Consider the following 26,300-nt stretch of genomic DNA (forward strand, 5'->3'; position numbering starts at 1 on the left):
GTTGGTCCCGAAACTCATTGTGTGGGTCCTCCAAGGTATTTGAGAGGTTTTTCGTAGAGGCCTCGATCCTCACGTTGGCAACTCTAACAAGGGTCGATTCTCTCTTGATCAACAAGGGTTAAAAAGCAACCATGTGTAACAATCCATTAGTAACGACCGAATTAATGACCCAATTATAGCAAAAACCCTTATAAGTGAAGTGTTTAGCCTTTGTCCAGCATTGACCTCTGAAATTGAAAACCACAAAATATTCCTTACCCAAAAACAGCACCTTGTAATCATTCGTGGAAGAATCATAGCAAAGTCCACGTGGTGCATAATGTTCATAAATATGACATGAGAACTTCTTGTGTGCCCTAGTGTATGGATTCCATAGTACACACGTCTTGTCCTTTTGAAGCCACAACAGTACTAAACCATTACAAGAACCCGCCACTCTAGCATCCCTATACTTCTTACACGGAAAGCATAGTTTTTTCTTTGAACCATCATAGCAGTCATAGCATATGTAGTTTAAATCACTGGACCTGGCTATCCATTTGTCCCAGATAAAGATACTTTGACGGTCCAACTTAATTGATTTATTGAGATGTGATCTCGCAAATTAGAGTTCGGAAATTTCATCACGCCATGATTTACAAACGCACCTGAATCGCAATAGAGACTTGACGGGTAGTATTAACAGTATATTGTATATGATTTCCCATCAAAGAGTTGACGTGTCACCTTCAATTCCTAGCCTTCTTCGTTTTATCATCCTTCCCGTTCTCTTGTAGCTTTCTATGTGGCTGCAGTTTATGCAGAAAGCGTTTTAGAATAGGATTTATGCATATGTAATTAATATGTATATATATGTACCGGGCAGCCCAATACTTACTCCTAAAAGGAATACAAATTACGAACTTGAATTTTATATAATTACATATAACTTTCCATTTATTATTTTTTTTATCAAAAATTATATTATATATATATCTACACATAAAATATTAATTTAATAATTAGAGCAATAAGAGAAGTTGTCTTGCCTGATTCGTAAAGCAAAGTAGCTGACTTCAGAAAGGAAATTGTCTTGCCGAATAAGCCAGAAGTCCGCAGATTGAACCAAGCCCTGAATTTAATAAGATAGTTTAAATAAAATATTAATAAGCAAAGTCCAACTAAAATATCAATAAGGAAACCAAAACAAAATATTACTAATAAACAAAGTCCAACTAAAATACCAATAAGGAAACCAAAATAAAATAAGGATTCTAATAAATCCAACTAAACTAAAATAAAATATTAAAATACCAATAAGCAAAATTCAACTAAAATAAAACAAGGAGTTAGAGTATTTCAAGCCATTAATTTATAAGTAATATATCTGTTGCAAGATTAATCTAGACTTGTCTAGATTCATCTAAGAAGACTAAGTGATATTTGAGAAGGTGCAAAGAATCTCATAATAATTACTAGTACATGGAACATTTGGTGTATATGGAATATTTTGGTTCATTGTGTGCTTCATTGCATGTATTAAATTCATATACTAGAAGTATCCATTGAGTAGTATAAATAGGTGAGTCATGTAAGTGTATTTCAACGCACAAACAATTGACAAATACAAGATAAAGTATTCAGCTTTATAGAAGTGAGAGTTTCCCATTTGTGTTCACTAGCCCACCAACTCCAACAAAGTGGTATCAGAGCCTTGTTACAAGATTGGCAAAGAAAAATGGCGTCTAACAACATGTTGCAGCCCCAACTTCCCAAGTTTAGTGGGAAGAATTACAATCAGTGGAGTATACAAATGAAGGTGTTGTATGGATCCCAAGATTTATGGGAAATTGTTGAAAATGGTTTTGAAGAACCGGAGAATCAAGCAGGGCTGAGTCAAGCACAACTCAATGAGTTGAAGGAGAATCGAAAGAAGGACAGGAAGGCGTTGTTCTTTATTTATCAAGCAGTTGATGAAGTAATTTTTGAAAGAATCTCGACAGCCATTTCAGCAAAGTAAGCGTGGGATACGTTACAGGCCACTTATAAGGATGAAGATAAAGTTAAAGTGGTGAGATTGCAAGCTTTTCGAGCTGAATTCGATACGATTAAGATGAAAGATTCTGAAAGTGTAGAAGAATACTTTAATCATATTCTTTCGATCACTAACCAATTGAAGGTGAATGGAGAAGATATTCAAGATCAAAGAATTGTTGAAAAAATCCTCCGAAGTATGCCACGAAAATTCGAACACATCGTTGTAGCAATTGAAGAGTCGAAAGATTTGTCGACTTTGTCAGTGAATAGCTTGATGGGATCACTCCAATCTCATGAGTTTTGATTAAAGAATTTTGATTTAACACCTTTAGAACAGGCATTTCATGCTCAAACTTCTTTTAGAGAAGGTTGGAGAGGAACAAGAAGTGATTGAGGTGGCCGAGGAAGAGGAAGAAATAGTGAAGGAAGAACTTTTCAGTCTAAGGAAAATGCTAATTTTCCTCCTAATAGAAGAAGAGGAAGAGGAATGAATAGAGGTCGAGGCCGAGGTCGAAGCAGAGGACAAGGTAGAGGTCGCGGTGACTCATATTATCTCCAGTGTTTCAATTGTGGAAAACTGGGGCATTTTCAAGCAGATTGCTAGTTCAAAAAGAATGATAATGAAGCAAGCAATAGTTCGACATTCATACACAAGGAGGAAGAAAAGGAAGAATGAGTTTTCATGTTGGCTTGCAATACACAAGAAGAAGTTTCAGAAAATATATGGTATATCGACAGTGGTTGCAGCAATCATGTTACTGGAGATAAAAATGCCTTTGTAAATTTGGATGAATCTATCCAAAGTGAAGTCAAAACTGGTGATAAAAAAAGGCATTTTGTCAGAGGAAAATGCGACATTCTTATCAAAAGCAAGAAAGGAGTACAGAAGATTATTGATGTATATTATGCTCCAGGTCTTAAATACAATCTTTTGAGTGTTGGACAGATTATGCAAAAGGGAAATGACGTATGTTTCAACAATGATGTTTGTGTGGTCAAAGACAAAAATGGTGGGCTGATTGCAAAGGTACAAATGACACAAAACAGAATGTTTCCATTGAAGCTTATATATGAGAAGATGGTCAGTTTCAGTGCCGTGATGAATGAAGAATTGTGGCTATGGCATCACAGATATAGGCATGTAAGTTTTAACTCATTTTCCTACATGTGTCAAAAGAACATGGTGAAAGGTTTGCCAAGATCAATAGAGAAGATGGAGTTTGTGAAGCCTGCATTTTGGGAAAGCATCATCGAGAGCCTTTTCCCATTGGAAAGACGTGGAGAGCTTCAAAGCCACTTGAGTTGGTATATACAGATTTGTGTGGACCAATGCGAACCATGTCAATGAGAGGTAATCGTTACTTTCTGACATTTATAGATGATTATAGCAGAAAAAGATGGATTTATTTGCTGAAAGAAAAAAGTGAAGCATTTGAAAGATTTAAAGTATTCAAAGCCCTTGTCGAAAATGATAGTGGCTATAAGATCAAAACCATACGATCTGATCGAGGTGGTGAGTACATCAGTTCTAAGAAGTTTTTGATCAAACATGGTATTTGACATCAGAAAACTGTTCGAGGGACTCCACAACAAAATAGAGTTGCCGAAAGGAAAAATAAAACCATCGTGGAGTTGGCTCGAAGTATGTTGACAGCAAAGGGGATGCAAAAGATTTTTTGAGGTGAAGCAGTATTATGTGTGGTATATTTACTAAATCGAGCTACAACAAAAGCTGTTCAAGGAATGATTCCTTATGAAGCTTGGAGTGGTTTAAAGCCAAGTGTTAATCATCTAAGAATTTTTGGCAGTATTGCTTACTCCCATATTCCAGATGGGAAGAAAGGCAAATTAGATGATAAATCTGAAAATTGTGTTTTTGTTGGCTACAGTGAAAGCTCGAAGGCATATAGGTTGTACAATCCTACCTCAAAGAAGATAATTATCAACCGAGATGTGAAGTTCAATGAAAAAGAAGCATGGGAATGGGAAAATACCATTCAAGAAAAGAATTCAACTGTTGTGGATATGGAAAGCAGAGAAGAAGATCAAGATGTTCAGCATGTTGAAAACACACCAGATTCTCCAAGCAAGATGTTCAGCATGTTGAAAACACACCAGATTCTCCAAGCTCGAGTTCATCATCATCAAATGATGAAGAATTTCCTCCTCCAAAAACAAGAAGCATCCAGCAAATTTATGAAGCAGCAAGAAGAATTAATGGGGATGACTTGATAAATTTTGTGATGTTTGCTGATGCAATAAATTTTGAAGAAGTCGCAAAAGATAAGAAATGGAAGAAAGCTATGGACCAAGAAATTGATGCAATAAAAAAGAACAAGACATGGGAATTGACCGAGCTTCCAAAAGACAAGAAACCACTTGGTGTGAAGTGGGTTTACAAAACAAAGCTAAATGAGAAAGGAGAAGTGGACAAGTACAAGGCAAGACTTGTTGTGAAAGGCTACAAACAAAAGCATGGCATCGATTATAAAGAAATTTTTATTCCGGTGACTTGATTGGAGACAATTCGATTAATTCTTGCAATAGCAGCTCAATGAGGATGGAAAATACATCAAATGGATGTAAAATCAGCATTTTTAAATGGCTATATCAAAGAAGAAGTTTATGTTGAGCAACCACCAGGTTATGTGAAGAAAGGTGAAGAGGCAAGGTATGTCATTTGAATAAGGCCTTATATGGTTTAAAACAAGCTCCAAGGGCTTGGTACAGTCGCATTGATAGTTTCTTCATAAAGAACGGGTTCAGGAGATGTCCTTATGAACATGCTCTCTACACCAAGGAAGACAGGTTGGAAATATTTTAATAGTTTGCTTATATGTTGATGACTTAATTTTCACTAGCAGTTGTAAGAAGATGTGTGATGAGTTCAAGATGTCGATGATGAATGAGTTCGAGATGACAGATATGGGTCTTCTTCATTATTTCCTTGGAATCGAAGTTAAGCAAGAAAGTGATGAGATCATAATTTCACAAAAGAAATATGCAAAAGATTTACTTGCAAAGTTCAAAATAGAGGAAGCCTCACCAAGTACAACACCCATGGAAGTAGGTTTGAAGTTGAGCAAAAATGATGGGAGTGAAGATTTTGATGCTACTGTCTATAGAAGTCTTGTGGGAAGTCTTATTTATTTAACTGCAATAAGATCAGATTTAATGTTTTCAGTTAGCATTTTAAGCAGGTTCATGGTAGCACCAAAGCAAAGTCATTGGGATGTTGGAAAGAGAATTCTGAGATATATTCGAGGTACAATTGATCATGGAATTCATTACAAGAGGGGTCAAAATTCAACTTTGACCGGATATAGTGATAGTGATTGGGGAGGTAGTGGAAATGATCACAAAATATTTCTAGATATGTCTTTAACATTGGTTCAGGTGCAGTATCTTGGGCATCGAAGAAGCAACCTGTAGTAGCACTTTCAACTACAGAAACCGAATATATTGCTTTGTCCACAGCTGGTTGCCAAGCACTATGGTTGAAATGGGTATTAGAAGATTTGAAGTATTTTCAGGTAAAAGATACTGTTCTGTTTTGTGATAATAATTCAGCAATTGCACTTAGCAAGAATCCAGTTTTTCATAGCAGAAGTAAGCATATTAGAATCAAGTATCACTTCATTAGAGATTTGGTTAAAGATGGAGAAATTGTCATCAAACACTGCAAAACAGAAGATCAGATTGCAGATATTTTTACAAAAGCGTTGAAGTTAAAAAGTTTTATCAAATTGAAGGAGAAACTTGGAGTTGCACAAGTCTAGCTTAAGGGGGAATGTTGGAAGATTAATCTAGACTTGTCTAGATTTATCTAAGAAGACTAAGTGATATTTGAGAAGGTGCAAAGAATCTCATAATAATTGCTAGTACATGGAACATTTGGTGTATATGGAATATTTTGGTTCATTGTGTGGTTCATTGCATGTATTAAATTCATGTACTAGAAGTATCCATTGAGTAGTATAAATAGGTAAGTCATGTAAGTGTATTTTAACACACAAATAATTGAGCAATGCAAGATAAAGTATTCAGCTTTATAGAAGTGAGAGTTTCCCATTTGTGTTCACTAGCCCACCAACTCCAACAATATCTACATTATTATTAAAAAAAATTATTAATTAATCTATATCTATATCTATATATTATTATTAAAAATACAAGGAATCATTAATTTAGGTTCTTCGCTAGTGAAGAAGATCCATAGACCGATTCCATATGGAATTCAGGTTCTTTGCTAGTGAAGAAGATCCATAGACTTAATAGGTAAACACCAAAGACCAAAACTAATTAATATCAAAAAGCATGGAAAAAAAAGGAAATAACCAGGGGGTTTCTGGCTGATCAGTGGCGGACACAATGTTAAAAGTCGAGGATTCTGGCTGATCAATGCCGGACTCAATGTTGAAAGTGGAGGAGTTGGCCTTGGTGTTGGTACGTGGTGGTGTTGGATGGTGATCCAGATGTTGGCACCGGCTTGTAGCCCGAATATTGGTGGTTATTAGTGGATTGCAGACAGGACTTGGGTGGGTTATCTATCAAGGTTTTAGTTTCACCATGGATGATCAAGAAAGTTTGCAATTATCAGAGAGAAGAACTTTGTCACCTAGCGGCTGCGTTAGGATTTAAGTCAGAAACAAAAGGGACTTCGTGATATATATAATGATTCGTAAAGCGAAGTGGCGGACTTCGGAAAGGAAGTTGTCTTGCCTGATTCGCGAAGGAGCCAAAAGTACGTAGGTTGAACCAACAACATAATTTAAATAAAACATTAATAAGCAAAGTACAACTAAAATACCAATAAAAAAACCAAAATAAAATATTAATAAACAAATTCAACTAAAATAAAACAAGGAGTTAGAGTATTTCGAGCCATTAATTTATAAGTAATATATCTACATTATTATAAATAAAAAATTATTAATTAATCTATATCTATATCTATACTTTTATATATATATAATATTATTATTAAAAGTACAAGGAATAATTAATTTTTAAATAAAATAATAAAATCAAAAATTGTCTTTTTAATTGGGTTTTATATAGCACTTGGGATTGATATTAAAGTAAAATACCAATTGAATTTCCAATTAATTTATTAATAAAAAAGTTGTCATTCTAATTGGGTTTTCTATACCACTTGGGATTAATATTATAGGAAATTACCAATTGGATTTTCAGTTTTAAATTCTTCTAATAATGTTCATTCAATTTTTTCTAAATGACTTAAAAATCAAGCTGAATTCATATTAAAGTAATACAATAACATCCCTTTAGGGTTTAGGGTTTGATATAAGGACAAATAGATATAAGTTAGTATATTTTTAGACAATGACATTCCTTATCAAAAATTGAATCCAAACATTCCCTTAAAAATTATAAAAAGTCAATATTGCCCTTCACCGCCACCACCGGTGAATTTGAAAGCTAATATTGTACTTTGCAGCGATCGGTCGCAATAGATGGAGTATTAGGCGGTGAACCCAATTACAGGTCCACTAATTCCAAGTTCGAGTTTAGATTCAAAACAGAACGATCACAATCCGGATCGTCATACAATCCGAAAGAATTAGATGAGATCCGGGCGACTTGGGGTTTTTTCTTTTAGGTATAAATATTTTATTTTGTTTCTTAATTCTAGTATAACTTATTTTCAACCGGTAACAAGTCTGTGTGCTTTAATTGACAATATGGAACTAAGGAGATATCAGATGCTGCAAACTTACCGAATAATGAAGATGATCTCGCCTTGGGTGTTTTCCAACAACAGTTTAACTATCTCAGAATCGGAACCATCGATCTAATGTAGAGATGGCATGTCACACAGGTGTAATCAAACTCGTGTCAACCAATGATATTGTTGGAATCGTTGATTTGATTAGGTGGCTTCCTCAAGCCTTCGATTGAACATCAATGGCCGGCAGAGAAAACATTCCGATTTGTTGTGGGAAACAGTCTAATATACATGACAATTATGGGCCAAGTTCATGCCATACAGGTTGCAGGTGCAGGGCATCACTTGGAAGTCACCATTCACTTGGAAGTTACCATTTTTAGAATGGTAACTTCCAAGTGATGCCCTACCCAGAAACCGGAATGGCATGAACTTGGGCCCATAATTGTATATTAGGTTTTCAAAGAGTGCACTGTTTCCTATAACAAATCAGAATGTTTTCTCGGCCGGCCATTGACGTTCAATCGAGGCTTGAAGAAGCCATTTGATCAAACCTCATTGACACGAGTTTGATTACATCATGCAATCTCTCGATTCTCTCCATTAGATCGTTCCGTGCTCAGATAGTTAACTCTTGTTGGACAACACCAGGGCCCGATAATCTTCATTATTCTGCAAGTTTGCAGCATCTTGCATTTGATATTTCCTTAGTTCCATATTGTCAATTAAAATATATACTTCTTATCTTGACCCAAGTTATTGGGTCAGGCTGAAAATAAATTATATTAGAAACAAAATCAAATAATTAAAAAACTAAAATATTTATATCTAAAGAAAAAACCCCAACCCATGGACAAAGGTTCTATAGCTCAGTGGTAGGTCATTTGACTGCAGATCAAGTGGTCACCGGTTCGATCCTTTTTCAAATTGCCTTTTCGTGTGGCTTAATCTTATTCATAAGCTAATTAAATGAATCCCTCCACTGTTTAAAACTTTATCTTTATTCGTCGTAGTGCATCTATGTGTGCCATTAATCAACATTACAGGCCTAATGATTTGTTGATTTTTCGTGTGTTTGAGCTCAGATCCGAAAAAAACAGCCAGTTGTAACTCGTCGAAAGAGAAAAGATTGATGATGATAAAGAATTGTTTGAAGGGATTAACAAATGTAAGTATAAACCTTTGATTTCTCTTTGTTTCTGGTCATATCCTTTCTTCAAGTTTTCACGTTAGTTCATGTTTTGATTTTCTTTATTTGTATTGCTGCTGAGTTTACATGTTAATCGAAATTCTATTTGTTCACCAAGACTTCAAGATAAAATTTCAATTCCTTTGTAGATTGATGAGATTTGAGCAAATTTTTGTAGAATTTAGGTGTTCTTTATTTATTTATTTATTTTTTCTGTTTACAATTATATATTTCGTTTAATTTTTGTGATTTAGTTCTTTCATAGAGAAACTTGAATGTAAACTGTCTACTAAAATTTGTTATGTATGGAATTTGTTCCGAATTTACAGTTCCACTAGTCAGTTCAGACTCACTCACTCGATATATTTTCAATGTGTTATTGTTCTATGCTTTTGACTATTACAGAAGAGTTGTCACAATTGTCCTCCTGTAATGTAGTACTACCTCCGCCCCAAAAATAGTGTCATGTTTCGGGAATCATATCAGTTCAATTTGTGAAAGTCACGACTTTTTAAAAGTAACACTTTTTATGGAATGAAGAGAGTAGTTACGTACCCGTTAGTGTATACTATTTTGTTGACATTTTGGTGTTGAATGAGTGCGAGTTTGTCATGGCCAAACCCCTTTGAAATACTACTACTACTACGGTACTACCATTGTTTTGTAGGTACGAAACACAGCATCATCATTATTGGGACTAAATATCCCCTAGACTTCTCTCAACGGAAAGGACACATCTGGGCAAATTTGATGATTGATGAATTAGCATTTTTATTTGTGTTGAAATTTATTTCAATTAAAAGATGTTTTTGATCATATGGTAGAAAATCGTGACCACCCCCCATATGAATGGTGATATAATCTAACCTCGTATTTGTAATATATTAATACAATCTTTCCGGGAATCAAAATTTAACTCTCCCCCAGAGACTTCATCCCAAGACATGGACTACTCTCTTAATAGCATTCTTACTAATGTTTTAATTAAAAATTGAATTCTGGATCAAACACCAAACCATACCTAAAGTGCCCCATCCATTTTTATTGAATAATTGAAATGTATATATATCAAATACCTAAAGGTCACATCCATAAATTTGCTTCATGAAAAATAAATAAATAAATAAAATTGCTTCATGTCTCATATTATTTTTATTTTTATTGTCAAGCCTCATAGTCAAAATATATATTGAAATACTATACTCCTTCTTAAACAGCATCGAATTGAATCACCACTTTTCCAGAGTCTTGGCCTAAAAAAAGGTAATCTTTCTCGATAAAGTCGGTTGAGTAGGGCAAAATTGTACTCCTTAGGAACCGTACATGCACCTTTTGACACATATGGTTCAAAAAAATTGTAAAAAAAAAAAAAAAAACAAATCAATATGTAGATTCCGGTACTTTTTGATAATCAAATTTTTGATTTGGTAAGTGGTATTTGCCCATCATATTTAATTTGATAATTAAAGATGACATTGTTTATTTATTATTGGTGCACATTAGCCGTGAATTTGGTATAGATCTCACTAGACTTAAATATTATTTATATATATCTATTTTTGAAACGCTAATGTGGATCAATTACCAAATCATAAATTATAATTAAATTACCATCTCTTATTTGATAAATGAATATATCTTAGTAATTAAAAATGATATGTTTTTTTATTATTAATCCATGTAGTAGCGTAGATCTCATTATTTTGGACCTAAATATTATTCTATTATGTCAACTCATCAAAACATAATCCAAGCAAATAAAGAAAATCAAAACACAATCCAAACAAATAAAGAATATTAGCTAGCTTTGAAACTGAATCGTTATTAAAATCAACATTCGATTACTGGTTTTTACCTTGACCTTATCCTTGTTAATAGGATTATATACAACTTTTTTCTGAAAAGGACGGTCCAAATGTAAACTAGATTTGGGATCAATAATACGGAACCGGAACACCGGTCACAACTCCACTGGAAACCCTATCTGCCGCCGGAGTCGCCATCCACGGCCGCGAGCATGAAGCGGCACAACTGGAACTGGAATTTTCTGGCCCATTCGTTTTCACCGACAGATTAATAATCCCGTTCCGCTCCCCATTACCATCCCTCAACCTATAACTCAAAAAGTGCAAGTAATTGTCCGGCGTGTAACCTCCGACGAAGTCAGTCGCCGGAATCCTCGCCGCCCCAACCAACTTGTCGCCGGAACCAGTCCTGCATTGCACCTCCACCGTCACGAACCGCGCGTGAACCGGCATGTCCACCGCCAGCTTCTCGTTCCACACCGGGTAGCTTCCGCCTTCGGTATCGAGCCTCGACATTTGGGCCTTACCGGAGTCCGTTCGGACCACGACGAAAGCGTTTTTCTTCACCGATCGTTTTCGATCCGTACGAAGACCCTCGCCAGAGATCACCGTGATTTCAATCGCGCGTGACATTGTCGATATATATCAGAGGTTTATATATGCGCCCTTATTGATGATTGAATGTTTATGGGGGTTATGGAATATGGATCTGAATGTGTGACTGTGTGTATTTATAAAGGGTTTTTGAAGGAAACTGGAGGGAAAGAAGAGAGAAGGAGAGAGGAAGGAGAGAGAAGGTAGAGAGAGAAAGAGAGAGGTTGTTTCTAAATTTACTGTCTCGCATACGTAGTAGATGAATTCAAGTTTGGCGTGTGGTCTGTTTGCTTTTGATTTGACTTCAAAGTATTACCAATCCAACAAACACTTTTGCGTATAAAGCACGCTCTGTATTTATTGGAGTAATAATTATAAATGTTACTAAAATACATTAATTAAATAAATTTATCATTAATTTTATTAAAAATTAAACATTCATTTTAATAAAATAATTTGTTAAATAATTAAAGGTACAAATGGCATTTTACATTTGTGGAAAAGAATCTGTTTCTTTGGCCTCTAATTTGGAGGGAGGAAAACAATGAGTCAAAGGGATGTTTCATCCTACCTTCTTCGTTTCTTCCTTCGAACTAAATAAAGTCTAGAATTTGAGTCAAGTTAAAAATAAAATTGTACATGTCAATAGATTTCTTTCTTTTTTTTCCTTTTAATTAAATAAAGCATTAAAGTAGAAGATTGATAAAGATAAATAAAGAAATTGTATTCAAGTGTTACCTCCTTAACTTTAATAAAAATTAAATAATCATTCTAAACTAGTAAAGTTTAACAAACTAATTTGGTAAATAATTAAAGGGAAAAAAATGGTATTTCACATTTATAGAGAAGTTTTTCTCTGTTTTCTTTAATTTTTGGAAGGATGAAAGGAGATGCTTTGTGCAACTTTCCTCGATACTTCCTTCGAGCTAAAAATAAAGTTTCCAAAGTACCCAATTTATTATGGGACTGAGTCACAGAGGGGGTATACTTCCGGCCTCCTAACCCATAAGTAGAAAATTCCTTCTACCTGATCCAATAAAGTTTTGACACCTATATGTAAATTATGTAATATTAAAAAAAAAAAATCAAATTGAAACAAATTCACTCTTAATATATATATATATATATTAGTCTAACTAGGACATAACATGGAACAAATTCAATGCATAATCCATAAAATACATATTTATGTTCAGTCAATCATGTGTTGAGCATGAGGATATGTGTCTAACAAGCAAATTTGATTATTTAAATTTATTAATACCTCTACATAAACTTATTTGATTCATAACACGTGAATTAAGTAACCTAGAAGAGATTTTAGAAATATGAACGTATGAATATTTGGTGTTATTGTATATTTGAATTAAAGATTTTGATAAAGGTTGAGTTATAATCACACTTGATGTATTTAAACAATTAGTAGTTAATTATTCTTACAAATCCCAATGTTCACCAACTTTGATTAATGGAAGCAAACGTGTTACCAAACTATAAACATATACGTGACGTAATGGACGTACGTGATGTATGCTGCATCTAATTAATCTATAATTAAAAACGTACTTTGTGCGCTTTGACAAATAGAAGAATTATTTGAATATTCTGTGCTTTGGCGGCTTTATGGATTCCGAAGACGACGATTTATGACCCTGTCAACGGTACAAGCGCGCAGTTTCTAGTATATTTCTTCTCCATGCATGCCATAACATGGCCGTTGTTTACTATTCTCTTCCGGGTTCATTCCCAGAAACAAGTCGCCAGTTTCCACTCATTTTCTGCCCATGCTTCTTCATCTATTCTCAATCCATAAATCCGCGCTCGTGTAATGTGTGTGTATATTTATATATGAATTATATATTGATGTAATATAGGCTATAGCTGTTCTTGTGTTCTTTACCAGTTTGGAATGTAATATAGTTGCTCAATGGTCTATGCGTTCCTAAGTGCTAGAGGTGCACAAAAAATCGTTAAAATTGTCATTTCATTTCAATTATGCTGATGATGGATTCTGCGCGATCTGAATCTGATCTGATTGGTGATCCTACAAGTACCGGTGTGTTACCGGTGGAATAGACTCCAACGAACAAGTCAGTGTACGAAATAATCTCTCTGAAGAAATCAAGAATATGAGTTAGTATTTATTGCATACCCGCAAACATCGATTAGCCCCCTTTATTTATAGGACTTAGGTCACGATGTAACGTAGATTACCGTCATCTTAATCCTTACCGTAATATATAAGCTTAATCTTTATCATAATCTGTATAGCATATCTCAATCTAATGAGATAGTGCGTTAATTTAACCATCTTTCTTCGATCCGCATGTATTTAAATTATACATCCATCAAGTTCTTTTATGATTTTGTTTTGATTCCAAAATAAGAAATCGTTGATTTACGGTTCCAATTCCAAGTCCATGAGAGAGAATGATTCTTTATCTAATGATATCTCTTCTTGCTTTCAAATAATGTTTTTGTAGCAGTGTGTTGATATGTGAATGGAAGTATATTTGTAACTTAAAATTAGTTACAAGATTTTTAAAAACAAAAATATAAAAATATGTTTAATAATGTCAAATACATCTAGTACGATAGAGGGATAAAATGGCTAACTCCTATAGATTTTTTTTTTTTTTTTTGGGGAGTATTATCCACTAGTATTACTTGGTGCTTCCTATTAATTTGGGTCTCCTTTCCTTACCACTAGCTACGGATAACCCAATAATAGCAATTTCCAAACATGGTCAAAGTCTAAAGGCTAGCTTATTGTAACAAAGGTTATTTGTCTAAAATCGAACTCAGATAAAAAAGTGATTGTATATAAATAGATAAGGATGTAGCACCACTCAACAATTTAAATTTTTAGATAAATGGGCAAGCGTCTATCTTGATCTAGTGCCACAACAAGTGTTCGGCCCGAAAGGCGTCTGAGTGAGTTACCCCAAATAGGTAGAGTGGCCCGAGCCGCAATAAGGGCATTGCGAGTTTGGGTAGGAGAAAATGTAACAAGGGTCGTTTGTCCCACATCGTACCCTAATGATAAAGTAATTTAATATAAATGAGTGGATATGCAGTATGCAACAACTTGGGATACACATCATTGATCGAGTTCGCCCTGGATATTAGAGAGAATGATATATAGTGTATAATATATATCAATATTTTATCAATTTGTTTAGTTCTCATATTGCATTGATATAAAAATTTACAGGTGATTTTCATTGCTTGGCTTGCTTTGAAAGAAAGGTATGTTGAGAACCCTTGATATTTCTGCCACAGGCTACTAATTACAGTACTACCGCCAATCCTTTGGATCATCTCTTTTTCCAGATGCCAATACACAAAACTACTTTGAAATACTGCCAACACTTCACTAGATTTGGTATCAATAATACCAAACTGGAATGCCTGTCACGGCTCCACCAGAAACCTTATCCGCTGCCGGAGCTGCCATCCACGGCCGCGAGCAGGAAGCCGCACAACTCGAATTTTCCGGCACCTTCATTCTCACCGACAGATTAATAATCCCGTTCCGCTCACCACTGACATCCCTCAACCTGTAACTCAAGAAGTGCAGGTAGGTATCCGGAATGTAACCTCCGACGAAGTCCGTCGCCGGAATTCTCGCAATCCCAATCACTTTGGTGCCGGAACTAGTCTTGCATTGCACCTCCACCGTCATGAACCGCGAGTGAACCGGCATGTCCACTACCAGCTTCTCATTCCACACAGGGTAGCTTCAGCCTTTGGTGTCGAACCTCGTTGCTTGGGCCTTACCGGAGTCGGTCCGGACTACGACGAAAGCATTTTTCTTCACCGGATGTTTTGGATCCACCCGTAGTCCTTCACCGGAGATCACCGTGATTTCTATCGAGCGTGACATTGTTTGTTAATTATTGACTGAATGTTTGAGCGGAGTTGTTTATCTGTGTGTGTATGTATATATAAGGGTTTTGAAGGAAGTGGAAGGGAAAGAAGAGAGAAAGAAATAGAAGGGTTTTGAAGGAAGTGGGAGGGAGAGAAGAGAGAAAGGAGGAGTTTGTTGAGAGAGAGAGAGAGAGAGAGAGAGAGAGAGGTTGTTTCTGTTCTGAATATGATTTTGATTAGTTCAAACTTTTACAAATCCCACCCGCATTTATAGTGCGTGTGTATGCTTTACTTTACATCAATTAAATAAATTTATTATATGCCCATCCCCTCAATCTTAATAGAATTTGGTAACCACCTCTGAATTGTGTTACCAAATTCTAAACATCTGGCGTAATGTGCATGATGTATACAATCTACAATTAAAATACAACGTATTAAAAACATAATTGTGACTTGTGACAAATAGTAGAATTATTAGAAATATATATATATATATTTTACTATACTAGTGGAGGATTTGACTGTTTATCCATTCCATGCTTTGTCAAACATAAAAATTCTGCGCTTTGGCGGCATGTACCTAACTAGAGTCGGTGCATGTGGTTTAATAGAGTTTGCTTCAAATGTTACGGTCATTTGCTACAGCTGGTCCAAATTTCAAGATCTATATTTTAGAAAGCGGATTCAACAGTGTTACGGAATTGACTCATGTAATGGGTAGGGGTGACAATTTGTGTTTATAGGCCATAATCGTGTTAATATAAGGATATTATACTTATCTTTGGTTACTAATTAACTCCTACCTACTCCCTCAATTCTAGGAGGATGATGAGTCATAAATAAAAAAAGCATCTGATAAAAAAAAGATTCTAACCATCTTGTATAGGTTAAAAACCAAAAAAGTCCGGATTAAGTCCAAATAGGTAAATCCAAAATTAGCTCATTTAATAATCATGTCAAGAACTCTCAATACTAACCCAACCCGTTTATTAAGTAATAAACGTGTTAACCCATTTAATGACATGTTTATTAAAACGAGACATTTAATACTTAATCAAATAATAAATAAATAAAAAATTGTCACAATTAACCCAAATATTCAAAATAAAAAAAAAAAAAAATCATAAGGAATAAATAAGATTTATGTTAAAATGACTTAACTATTTATAGTAATTGGATTTAAATAAATAACATATTACATATGTCATATTCACGATTATAACATGTTAAATTAAACGGATCATAAATGGATTACACGGGTTAAAATTTTCAACTCTAACCCGATACGGTTAAATAAACGAGTTAATTGTGTCAACCTGTTTATAACCTCAATTCGTTTAAGGTCAACCTAAATGCGTTTATCGAATCATGTCGTAATTTGCCTTCCCTAATGGGTAATACCAACACAATTAAAGGTCCACGATGGTGTTCTAAAGGTAAATTGGTGATGGAAATATGATTAGATGTTTAAAGAAGCGCATTGGCCTAATTGTACACATGACAACATGTTAGCTAAACAAAGAAAAGAGCCGCTACGAAGACAAATTATGACCCTGTCAACGTTAAAAGTGTGCACAGTTTCTAGATATATTTCCTCCTAGCTTCAAAATTGAACATGACATGTTCAAGCGTGTTTACCATTTCTCTTCCGGGTTCATTCCGAGAAACAAGTTATGGTTTCCACTCATTTTCTACCCATGGTTGTTCATCTACTCTCTCTCTCTCTCTCTCTCCCTCTCTCTCTCTCACACACATAATCTTTCTATATATATATTTATACGAATTATATATGATGTAATTTAGTTGCTCATCTATTGGGTAGGGTAGGTCCCGTTTCGGTCACCCAACTCCCACATTTTCTATGTCCTCCACACAATTCTTAGATTTTGAATCAATCTTTACCTTAATATGGGTACCTAAGACCTTCTCATGCATAATTGCCTTCAAGAAATAAATAATAATAATATTAAATTCTTTTTTATATATTTCTATTTAAAAATAATAATAATAATAAAAAGAGATTGTATTTTACTTATATTTTATATTATAAAAAGTGGAGTTCAAGTGTAATTTATCGGACAATTTTGAGTGTCTTTAACTGAAAATTGTGTCATACCACTTTTAATAAAAGCAAGTGGAATGTGAGTACATTTATATATGGATTATGAATACTTCATTATTAAGTATTACATTTTTTTTCTTTTTTTGACTATACAAACAAATATTCTTTGAACTCCACTATACAAGAAATATACAGTATATAACTTTAAGATGTGTTCTCCAATTTTATAAGGAAAAAATATATATATATATATATGTCTATTCTAGGACATGTAGATATGAGGCTATGCCAAAGAAATAAAACACCTAAATTTAGGTGGGTTTTTTTTTTTTTTCTTCGTACATTCACTTTTCTCTTTTTAAAACTCGAATTCTTACTATACACTTTAGATAGAAATTCACCTATTTATATGAGAATAAATGATTTTGAAGATCAAGAATAGTACCGAAAAAGAATACTAGTATGTGTGTGTTTGTTTAAACTTTCAACACAATATATATATATATATATATATTGTGCATGAACACTTTTAGGAAAATAATTGGTAAGTTACTGGAATGATAGTCAAGTGAGAAAATTAATATTTCAATTGGAAATTGTTTTGTGCCTGCCAGATTCATTGAACACAGACACTAGGTGTTAATCTAAGGGTGCAACCTTAAGTATCAATTGTGTATTACCGATCATATGGTCTGATCAGCTGGCTTAATTTAGAATATTAGGAATATTGCTAATCAATTTCTTGTTGGAGAACAAGAATCATCCTCTCTCACTTTATTTTTGTCTTGTTGAACAACTCACCACCATTGAGTGAGTGCGAGTGCTCACCATTATATCCACCAATAGACCGGTGGTATGATGAGAGTGCTTTCCATGAGTTCGTTCCTACTTTATATATATTTTCTATCGCTGACTCCTACCCAAGTAGTGTCCATTGTAATGTTAGGGCTCCACTTCTCTGAATCATCCAATGAAAATTTTCAACAGATTTAAGTGTCATCCTCACCATTGGCTATTTATGCTCAACAAAATATTGTATATTGAAGCACTAATAATGCGAATGAATGAATCATTTGAAGTAAAAAATTTGGGGAAAAAAATTTGCCCATATAATTTTTATTTCTTAGAAAAGTCAAGCTAATTGTATAGGTTTAGAACCATAGAAAGGGATGGGCCAGGCCCAAAAAAGAAAAAGGACAAAAGCCCAAACTGCTCTAGAAGAACAACACAGCACTACAACAAAGCCCAAGAGCGAGACAAGCCCAAGAGCCCAATACAAGATGAATAACAACGCTCACATCTAACTGTTAGGTTGAAATGGACTACGTTTCGCCATGTCTGGATTGGTTTTGAACATCATCAGTTTTAGGCTTTATTTTTAACAATTTTTTTTTGGAATTTGGAATTAGAGGGGGGAAAAGGAATTAAATTGTAATTAAAATAGGATTTTATTTCCATTATAAAATAAATTAAAATTTGTAAAAGGGAATTTAAAAAAATAAACAAATTTTGTACCATTATGGATAAAAACATGTCAAATATGTCAGAGAGAGTAGTTTGTGGAACATGATACATAAAGCAGTTCTTATCCATTGTACGATAATAATTTTGTCAATTATTAGCAATCAAATTCCTTCAAATTTTTCCGAATTTTCTTATGTTAGCAGTTTTTATTCAAAATTTCATCACTTTCCATTCTCCTTTAAAATCCCATGGTTCTAAACAAATCAAATTTGTTTTAAATTTCAATTCGCATCAAATCTTGGGATTCCAAACACAACTTTAGGCTTTTCAAGCTCAGTTGGCATAACATGAAAGTTGGAGAAATGTTGTCCAAATTTTTAGATCATGAGTATAATATTGATATTTTTGTACAAAATATTATCAAATATTGATTAGTACAAGTAGTGATACAAATTGATTGATAATTTCAATTAAATTTGGAGTTTGGTGTGGCCACTGTAGAGGGACTTACTAGATAGATAAGATGGCAATCTCAAAAAAAATCAATGGAGAAACCAAGTAACAACTTCGTATAAGAGCGCATTTTATCTATTCTTCTGACAAACCTTCGTACAAACATTTAATCAAACACTAAATATGCTGAGATATTATCTGGTTAAGTACATAAATTTTTAGCTTCAACATAGGAAATTCAAGGGTAGAAATTGAAATAAAGGTATATAACAAATTGATTTCCAGAACATCAACTCTAATATGTTCTTACCTAATTGATATTGACTGTAATGAAGCCCCACAAATACTGTGATGGTCAGAATCTGCCCCCACCCCAGGGACCTGGAAATCTACCTCAGCCTGACAACAGCGTCAATAATGTCATGTGAGCGACTTGTCAAAAACTCGAGGCATGTGGTAGCCATCGGATTAAATCTGCAAACCCAAAAACATCATTCATGAAAATAATTTTGATAGGGCCTGTTTACCAACATTTTTATTTTTTAATTTTTACTGTCGATGTGGATTCCTAAAATTGTGAAGTAAAAGTGAAAATTATGTTAAACAACATAATTTTACTTTTCATTTTTTAAAAAGTGAACGAAAGAAAAAGGAAAGATTTGTTACTTTCTCTATTTTTTACGCTACTTTCTCTGTAGCATAATTTATCAAAAAAAAACTCAAAAATTAAAATATCCAAATAGGATTTAGTTTGCAAAACAAGAATTACAGACCTTGATTAGTTGATTTAGAAAAATAAAAAATAAAAACAAAACCCATACATACAAGATAGCAGTTGCAGAGAGAGAGAGGACCGAGGGGGGCAAGCTTGAGAGTTGAGACACAGCGGGCCAGCGGCTGAAGCTTAAGAACGGCGAACCCGAACTCGAACAGCGGGGGATGGAAACTGAAAGATCTGGGTTTAGATTTTTTGAACAATCTGAAATTATATGCCGATATGGGTTTTGATATAGGTAATAGGTTTTGAACTTTTGATTCTTGAAGACAGGTAGATAAACTGAAATATATCGGTTTTGAACTTCTGATTCTCGTAGATTTTGTGGTTTCCAGTTGCAGAGAGAGAGAGAGAGAGAGGGCAAGTTCAGGGTTGATAACGATTGGGGAGGCTGAAATGATTTGCCCTAAAAATATAGTACTTTTTTTCTGGTGGCCCATCATCCACGGCCTTTGATTGAAAAGTAATCAACGGTTGTGGAGGCTTCTTTTGGTATGACCCGGATCGATTGTAAAGGCTTGTTGTAGTATGTTGCGGATCCTAGCATAATTCTATCGGTTAAAGAATTTTACAGCAGCACCTAGCCAAAGTCCATTTTTGGCTATTTGGAGGCCCAAATGCACCGGCTAGCGAAAATAGGCCGGGTCCACATAAGTTCGCAGGCTGGCTCAAGGAATACCTCGAGCCCAAACTTGATCGGGGAATTTTTTTTGTTTTCTCCTTTAGCAAAACGGTGACGTTTTGCATGAAGGATTTTTTTTTTTTAAAAAAAAAAACGGTTAGGAACAGTACCTTAAGGCACAATTTGGCTGAATGGTTTTTTTTAAGAAAAACCCAAAAACAGTCTTTGGATTAAAACTTGATCCCACTTTCGAAAAGTTTGATTGATATTCTTTGGATTAAAACTTAATTGACGATTGTGGAGGCTTGTTGAGGTATGACGCGGATCCTAACATGATATTATCAGTTAAAGAATTTTACAGCAGCTATTGAGAAAATCTGCACGCCACCTAGCCAAAGTCCATTTTTGGCGATTTAGAGGCCCAAATGCAGTGCAGCGGGGTAGCGAAAATAGGCAGCGCCCACATCAGCTCGTGGGCTGGCTCGCGGAATACCTCGAGCCCGAGCCTAAGTGGGGAATTTATTTTTTGTTTTTTCCTTTAGCAAAACGGTGACATTTTGCATGAAGGTTTGTTTTTTTTTTAAAACGGTTAGGAACAGTATCTTAAGGCACAATTTGGCAGAATGGTTTTTTTTTAAAAAAACACAAAAATATGTTATTTTGACCTAATTTTTTAAAAATAATAATAATAAAATAAAATTCATTAAATAAAAGATATATTATTTAGGCACTGTTTGTCCAAAAATAAATTTATTTGGGTCAAAAATAAATTTTTTTTTTTTTTTTACTTTAAATTTGTAAATTTCTACCACAAATAATGTATTTGGCCGTTAAGACACTATTTTGTCGACACAAATAGTGCCTTAACAGCTATAATTTTTTTATAAAAAATTTTTAAATAAAAAATAATTAAAATTAAAAATTCATTTTCTTATTCCCGTAAGATTATGTAATCCCTTTTTTCTTATTCCAATTCATTATTTTTAATCTTAAAAAATAAATTAAAAAACCTTATATTTTTGTTTTTTTAACTTAAAATTTGTTTATTTTTTATTTTTTTTGCTTTAAATTTTAAATTTCTACCACAAACAATGCATTTGGTCGTTAAGGCACTGTTTGGCTGACACAAATAGTACCTTAACTGCTGTAATTTTTTTAAAAAAAATTTAAAAAATTCAATTTTGTAAAACCTTTTTTTAAAAAAATTCATTTTCTTATTCTCATAGGATTTTGTAATGCTTATTTTCTTTTTCCAATTCATTATTTTTAATCTTAAAAAACTATTATTTAATAGAAATTCTAATACACGCAATTTCATAACATCTTAAAAACAAACAAAATGTAACATAAATTAAATATCTTCATCACTATAACGGTTTCACAAATTTTTCATCAAATTTATTTTTTTTTATTTTTTTTTAACGTGACTCTTAAAAAAATTGAAGTGACATTTTTGAAAAACCAAAATCTGAAAAGGCTGAAGCAGATGGCCTTAGGGACCGGAGTCTTCTCCATTCTCTAGGTGAGTCCCCATCTGCTCCAAATATTATGGTTGGTATGTCACAGACTACCGATATCCTACAGCTGATAGCATCCAGAAGAACATGCAGTGTTTCTACCACCCATCTGTATCCTCAATCAGAACACTTAAAAAGTTGGCAATATTATGAATTCAACTGATATGGAATTAAGAATGAATTTGATAAATAATGTGAGAAGACTATGAAAGCCCAAGCTAGATGCAGTAATGGCAAATAAATCAGGGAAAAAATAACGATGAAGTTTGAAAATAACATGTTTAACACATGAAATACATCAGTTTCAAGCATACAGGCATACTCAGTGAGTGAAATGTGAAATTTAAAATGGTGTCCATAAGGAGAGAGACAGAGAGAGAGAGAGAGAGAAATATATATATATATATATATATATATATATATATATATATTGCACCTTAACATTGGTCTTCAATGCCACATTAGCCTAGTATTGCTTGCTAATCTTGGAAGACATGTTTAGTAAGAAAGCATTCTGCTACCAAATCGAGATCGGTCAGTTTCACGTATTCGTTTCACATCAGGTAGAAATCTATAATAAGATCAAACTTGTAATGTCAATAAATCTTCAATTTCAATGCAATTCAAACAAAACAAGTTCACACTAGACATACCATATCATATCATATAGAGACCCCATTGTTGTCTGGCAAAATAACCAATAGAAGCTCCATTTTTTTTCCTTTGAGTTTGTTCATACATGCATGATAAAAATATTTTTAAACATGTTTTAGTTGTCTATTATAAAAAATTATTAAAAATAAATAAAAAAAATTATTGAAGAAAACCGGTCATGCAATGGTATTAAATATTAAAGTCTATTTTATATGACTTTAATTTGATAAGAAATCCATATAAAATTCAACTCTTTCAGTAAAATTTGTTCTAAGATGCAATAAGTCAATCACCTCATTTGCAATTTTACTTTTTTTTAAATATTTATTTAATTATTTTACTAAATAATTATTTTTAACTTTCAAATAGTTGGGGAATATTTTTAAAAATATGCCCTAATTTCAATTCAACTTGCCAGCTCAATACCAATTTTTGACAATTGTTTCCCCAAATAAATCTCCTTTCATCTAAATTTTGTCTTTCCATGAAGAGAACTTTATTCCTCAATAAAACTCATACCCTAAAATGCTGTAATTTTGAGCTGTTTGAATGTGTATTAATAAAATGAAGTTTGATAAAAATGAAGTGATAAATTCCATTTTGCCCAAAAAGAAAATAAATAAAAATATTAGTAAGATTATAAAGCCGCTCTAGTTTTGCGTAATCATTGGACATGGACTTTTACTTGAAATTCAATTTTTAAAGCATATCTTTAGAATTCCAAATTTACGTTACTTGCAACTCAATCGAGCCAATAGAACTGTATACACTCCACGTTTTCTTAGTCAAAGTGTCCAACAAAACTCCTACTCTCTTTTATTCCATTTTCCTTCCATTTCTTCTAACTTTCCTATATTCCAAACACACAAGACCCATATGTGGAATTTAAGTTTTGAAAATTGCAATTGCATACTCTAAATACCATCAAGCGTTTGAATCACACACACAAACGATTCAGTCTTCAATTAAAACTGCATTTAGAAAGAAAGCCTTTTAACACACACTAACGAATCAAACTACAACTAAGGAAAGGAAAAGACAAAAATATCAAAAAAACAAAAAGAAAACATATGTCATTCAAACTAAGCCCCCACCGATTAATAAATTTACAGACCTAACCCTAACCCTGACCACGAACCCAACAATCTCACTCCTTCCCTTTCTTCGTCGTAACTTTCTTCACCGGCGTCTTTATGCTCTTCAGCTTCTTAACCTTCACCGCCGCCGGCTTTGCAGCTTTCATCGGAACCTTCTTCCCCGGCGTTGTCACCGCCGCAGTCTTCGCAGGCTTTTTCGGCTTTGCCACTGTTTTCGGCTTTGCCACTGCTTTCGCCTTGGTGGTAACCTTTTTCACCTTAGACGGAGTTGCAGCGTTTGGCCTCACAGAACCACCAGTCTTAGACTTCGCCGGAGCTGCCTTCTTAACGGCGGTGGTGGCTGCAGCCTTGGGCTTCTCCGCCACAGAGAGCTTGAACGAGTTTTTGACCTTTGTGATCTTTCCGCCGGCGACGAGCTTCTTCAATTGAACAAGCAAAAGCTTCTTGAAATTCGGTGGTAAATTTTTCTGTTTCTGTTCGATGAACTTCGCAATCGCTATCTGGCTCGAACCGCTCCTCTCCTTCAGAGCCACAATCGCCCCCTTAATCATCTAACCAATTCACAAACAAATCAGAACAATCAATTACACAAAATTTTATACATATCAGACTTATCATACACACACACACACATATATATAATTGATCTGTTACCTCGAGATAAGGAGGATGTGCCCTAGGTTTCTTGGGACCCGACGGCTTCTTCGTTTTCATAACTTTAGCAGATTTGGCGGCCACAGACACCATGATAGCAAGACAGACAGAGAGAGAGAGAAAGAAACGACTGGACGGTAAATTTCGCTGATCTGCATCGGTTAAGATGAAATTTGAAGGTCTTTACAGCTTCAGAAAACCGAAACGATGACTTCTAATTGATTAAAGCGTTGTCACGTGGATAGATCCCACTTTTGAAAAGATTGAATGATTAAAAATTAATCCACGGTTGTAGAGGCTTGTTTAGGTTTGACACGGATCTGTAGCGGCTTGAGAAATGAAGGCTTTGTGGGGGTGACAGTGGGCGTGCTTTTCATCTGATTTTGTAAGGGTATAATTTGAGTTGAGAGTTAATGTATCTTTTGGAGATTTGAAATGTTTTGTATATTATGAGCTAAAATATTTGTATGCCCAAAATGGTTGAACTCTTAACTTCATTTGGTGTTGGTAAAATTAGGACAACTAATTAATCTAATAAAAAGTGTACAATGAATATAAATACATCGGTTGTTTTCATATTGCTTTTATTTTTTAGGCATTTACTTTGGGAATTGAAATGGATTCAAATATTAACTTGATTAATAATATCACACTAATAATTTTTCTATGGGGAATAATGAAATTGTTAAGTTAGTTATTTGGTTTATGCTACTACAACTGCACATTAGTTTTGAAATATACTCCATTTTTAGAGTAAAATTGACTAAAGGTGATGTAATTGTCATTATCATCGTTGCCTATAGCTCCCCATTCATTTCTATTGCATGTCATCAGACTATTACACATCATTTCTACCATGATTAACTTTTTTATTTTATCTCTAATAACTTTATCCAATATTAAATTATATAAATAAATTAATAGTCTACTTATATAACATGATTCAATTTCACATCTTTACACAATGTTTAACATATTATCACATAATAATAAATATAATATTATTTTATTATATTTCAATACTCAAATATTAGTATAATCTCTATTTGTTTATATCTTAAATAGAAGCATAAATAAAATATGCGCAAGTAATAAATTATCCTAAGATTATTGAAAATTGTTTGTTTCATATGATATTTAAGATATAACTAACTTTATACTAATATGCTATAAGATAATTAATAATATACTAAAAATAATTAATTAAATATTTAACTCAATATTTAATTAAACATTCAAATTAAAGTAATAAAATAATAATAATACTAAATAAAGAACCTTGACCAAGGTTAGTATTAGATACTATATCCTTAAAACAATTTATGTTTCGCATGATGCTTACAGACTCTATGACGTTTGTCTCCCATAATACAACGGTCAACATTTACTAGTAGCAGCACTACAAACTCGTGGATACGACGAACCTCCTTCGTATAATACTTTCTCTAATTAAAAATGCATCTATACTATATAAATGCCGAATTTAATACAATCCGAACCAAATGGTTCAGACCAATTTTAATATGGCTCAGTGAAATTAGATTATGGTCTAAGTGGCTCGAATCACTTGACATATGGTTTGAACCCACTTGGGTTGGGTTTAAGTCTAGAGAAGGAGAAAGAAGAAAAATGAATAAACGAATTGCAAATAGCAGCCCAATGGAATATTTATAGAAATAGAAGGGTTTTTTCAGATTGGGTGTCTCTTCATGATTGAACACAACTATTTATATGTATCTCTTCATCACTGGACACAACAATTTATATGTATTCATTCATCAGCAGACACACCCACTGCAATAGGTTGCAATGGTTCACATTGAATAGGTTATGTAT

General features: G+C 33.7%; 3 protein-coding genes and 1 long non-coding RNA gene across 4 annotated transcripts; all 4 read right to left on the reverse strand.

The window, feature by feature from the left end:
• Positions 1 to 10,705: 10,705 nt before the first annotated feature.
• On the reverse strand, positions 10,706 to 11,496 carry LOC132298592 (BON1-associated protein 2-like). The gene has a single exon (XM_059794994.1). The coding sequence runs from the start codon at positions 11,330 to 11,332 to the stop codon at positions 10,829 to 10,831; it is 504 nt and encodes a 167-aa protein (XP_059650977.1). The 5' UTR covers positions 11,333 to 11,496; the 3' UTR covers positions 10,706 to 10,828.
• Positions 11,497 to 14,681: 3,185 nt separating this feature from the next.
• Positions 14,682 to 15,191, reverse strand: LOC132300934 (BON1-associated protein 1-like). The gene has a single exon (XM_059798239.1). The coding sequence runs from the start codon at positions 14,997 to 14,999 to the stop codon at positions 14,682 to 14,684; it is 318 nt and encodes a 105-aa protein (XP_059654222.1). The 5' UTR covers positions 15,000 to 15,191.
• A 4,067-nt stretch (positions 15,192 to 19,258) lies between these two features.
• Positions 19,259 to 20,299, reverse strand: LOC132298593 (uncharacterized). The gene is made up of 2 exons (XR_009479908.1): positions 19,971 to 20,299; positions 19,259 to 19,619 (listed from the first exon to the last, which is right to left on the reverse strand). It is a non-coding gene; the product is annotated as an uncharacterized LOC132298593 (long non-coding RNA).
• A 3,354-nt stretch (positions 20,300 to 23,653) lies between these two features.
• LOC132299019 (histone H1-like) lies at positions 23,654 to 24,878 on the reverse strand. Its single transcript, XM_059795441.1, has 2 exons — positions 24,465 to 24,878; positions 23,654 to 24,361 (listed from the first exon to the last, which is right to left on the reverse strand). Exons 1-2 carry the CDS (start codon positions 24,555 to 24,557, stop codon positions 23,861 to 23,863), a joined length of 594 nt encoding a protein of 197 aa, XP_059651424.1. The 5' UTR covers positions 24,558 to 24,878; the 3' UTR covers positions 23,654 to 23,860.
• Positions 24,879 to 26,300: the final 1,422 nt, after the last annotated feature.

Source organism: Cornus florida, unplaced genomic scaffold (assembly GCF_030987335.1).
Source record: "Cornus florida cultivar Cherokee Brave unplaced genomic scaffold, ASM3098733v1 CherokeeBrave_3.0.0_Hap2_Chr03, whole genome shotgun sequence".
Taxonomy (NCBI): Eukaryota; Viridiplantae; Streptophyta; class Magnoliopsida; order Cornales; family Cornaceae; genus Cornus; species Cornus florida.

Coding starts and splice junctions, on each gene's coding strand:
- LOC132298592 (XM_059794994.1), bottom strand. CDS start 11,332: ATGTCACGCGCGATTGAAATCACGGTGATCTCTGGCGAGGGTCTTCGT.
- LOC132300934 (XM_059798239.1), bottom strand. CDS start 14,999: ATGCCGGTTCACTCGCGGTTCATGACGGTGGAGGTGCAATGCAAGACT.
- LOC132299019 (XM_059795441.1), bottom strand. CDS start 24,557: ATGGTGTCTGTGGCCGCCAAATCTGCTAAAGTTATGAAAACGAAGAAG. Junction 24,362..24,464: donor CACATCCTCCTTATCTCGAG/GTAACAGATCAA, acceptor TGAATTGGTTAG/ATGATTAAGGGGGCGATTGT.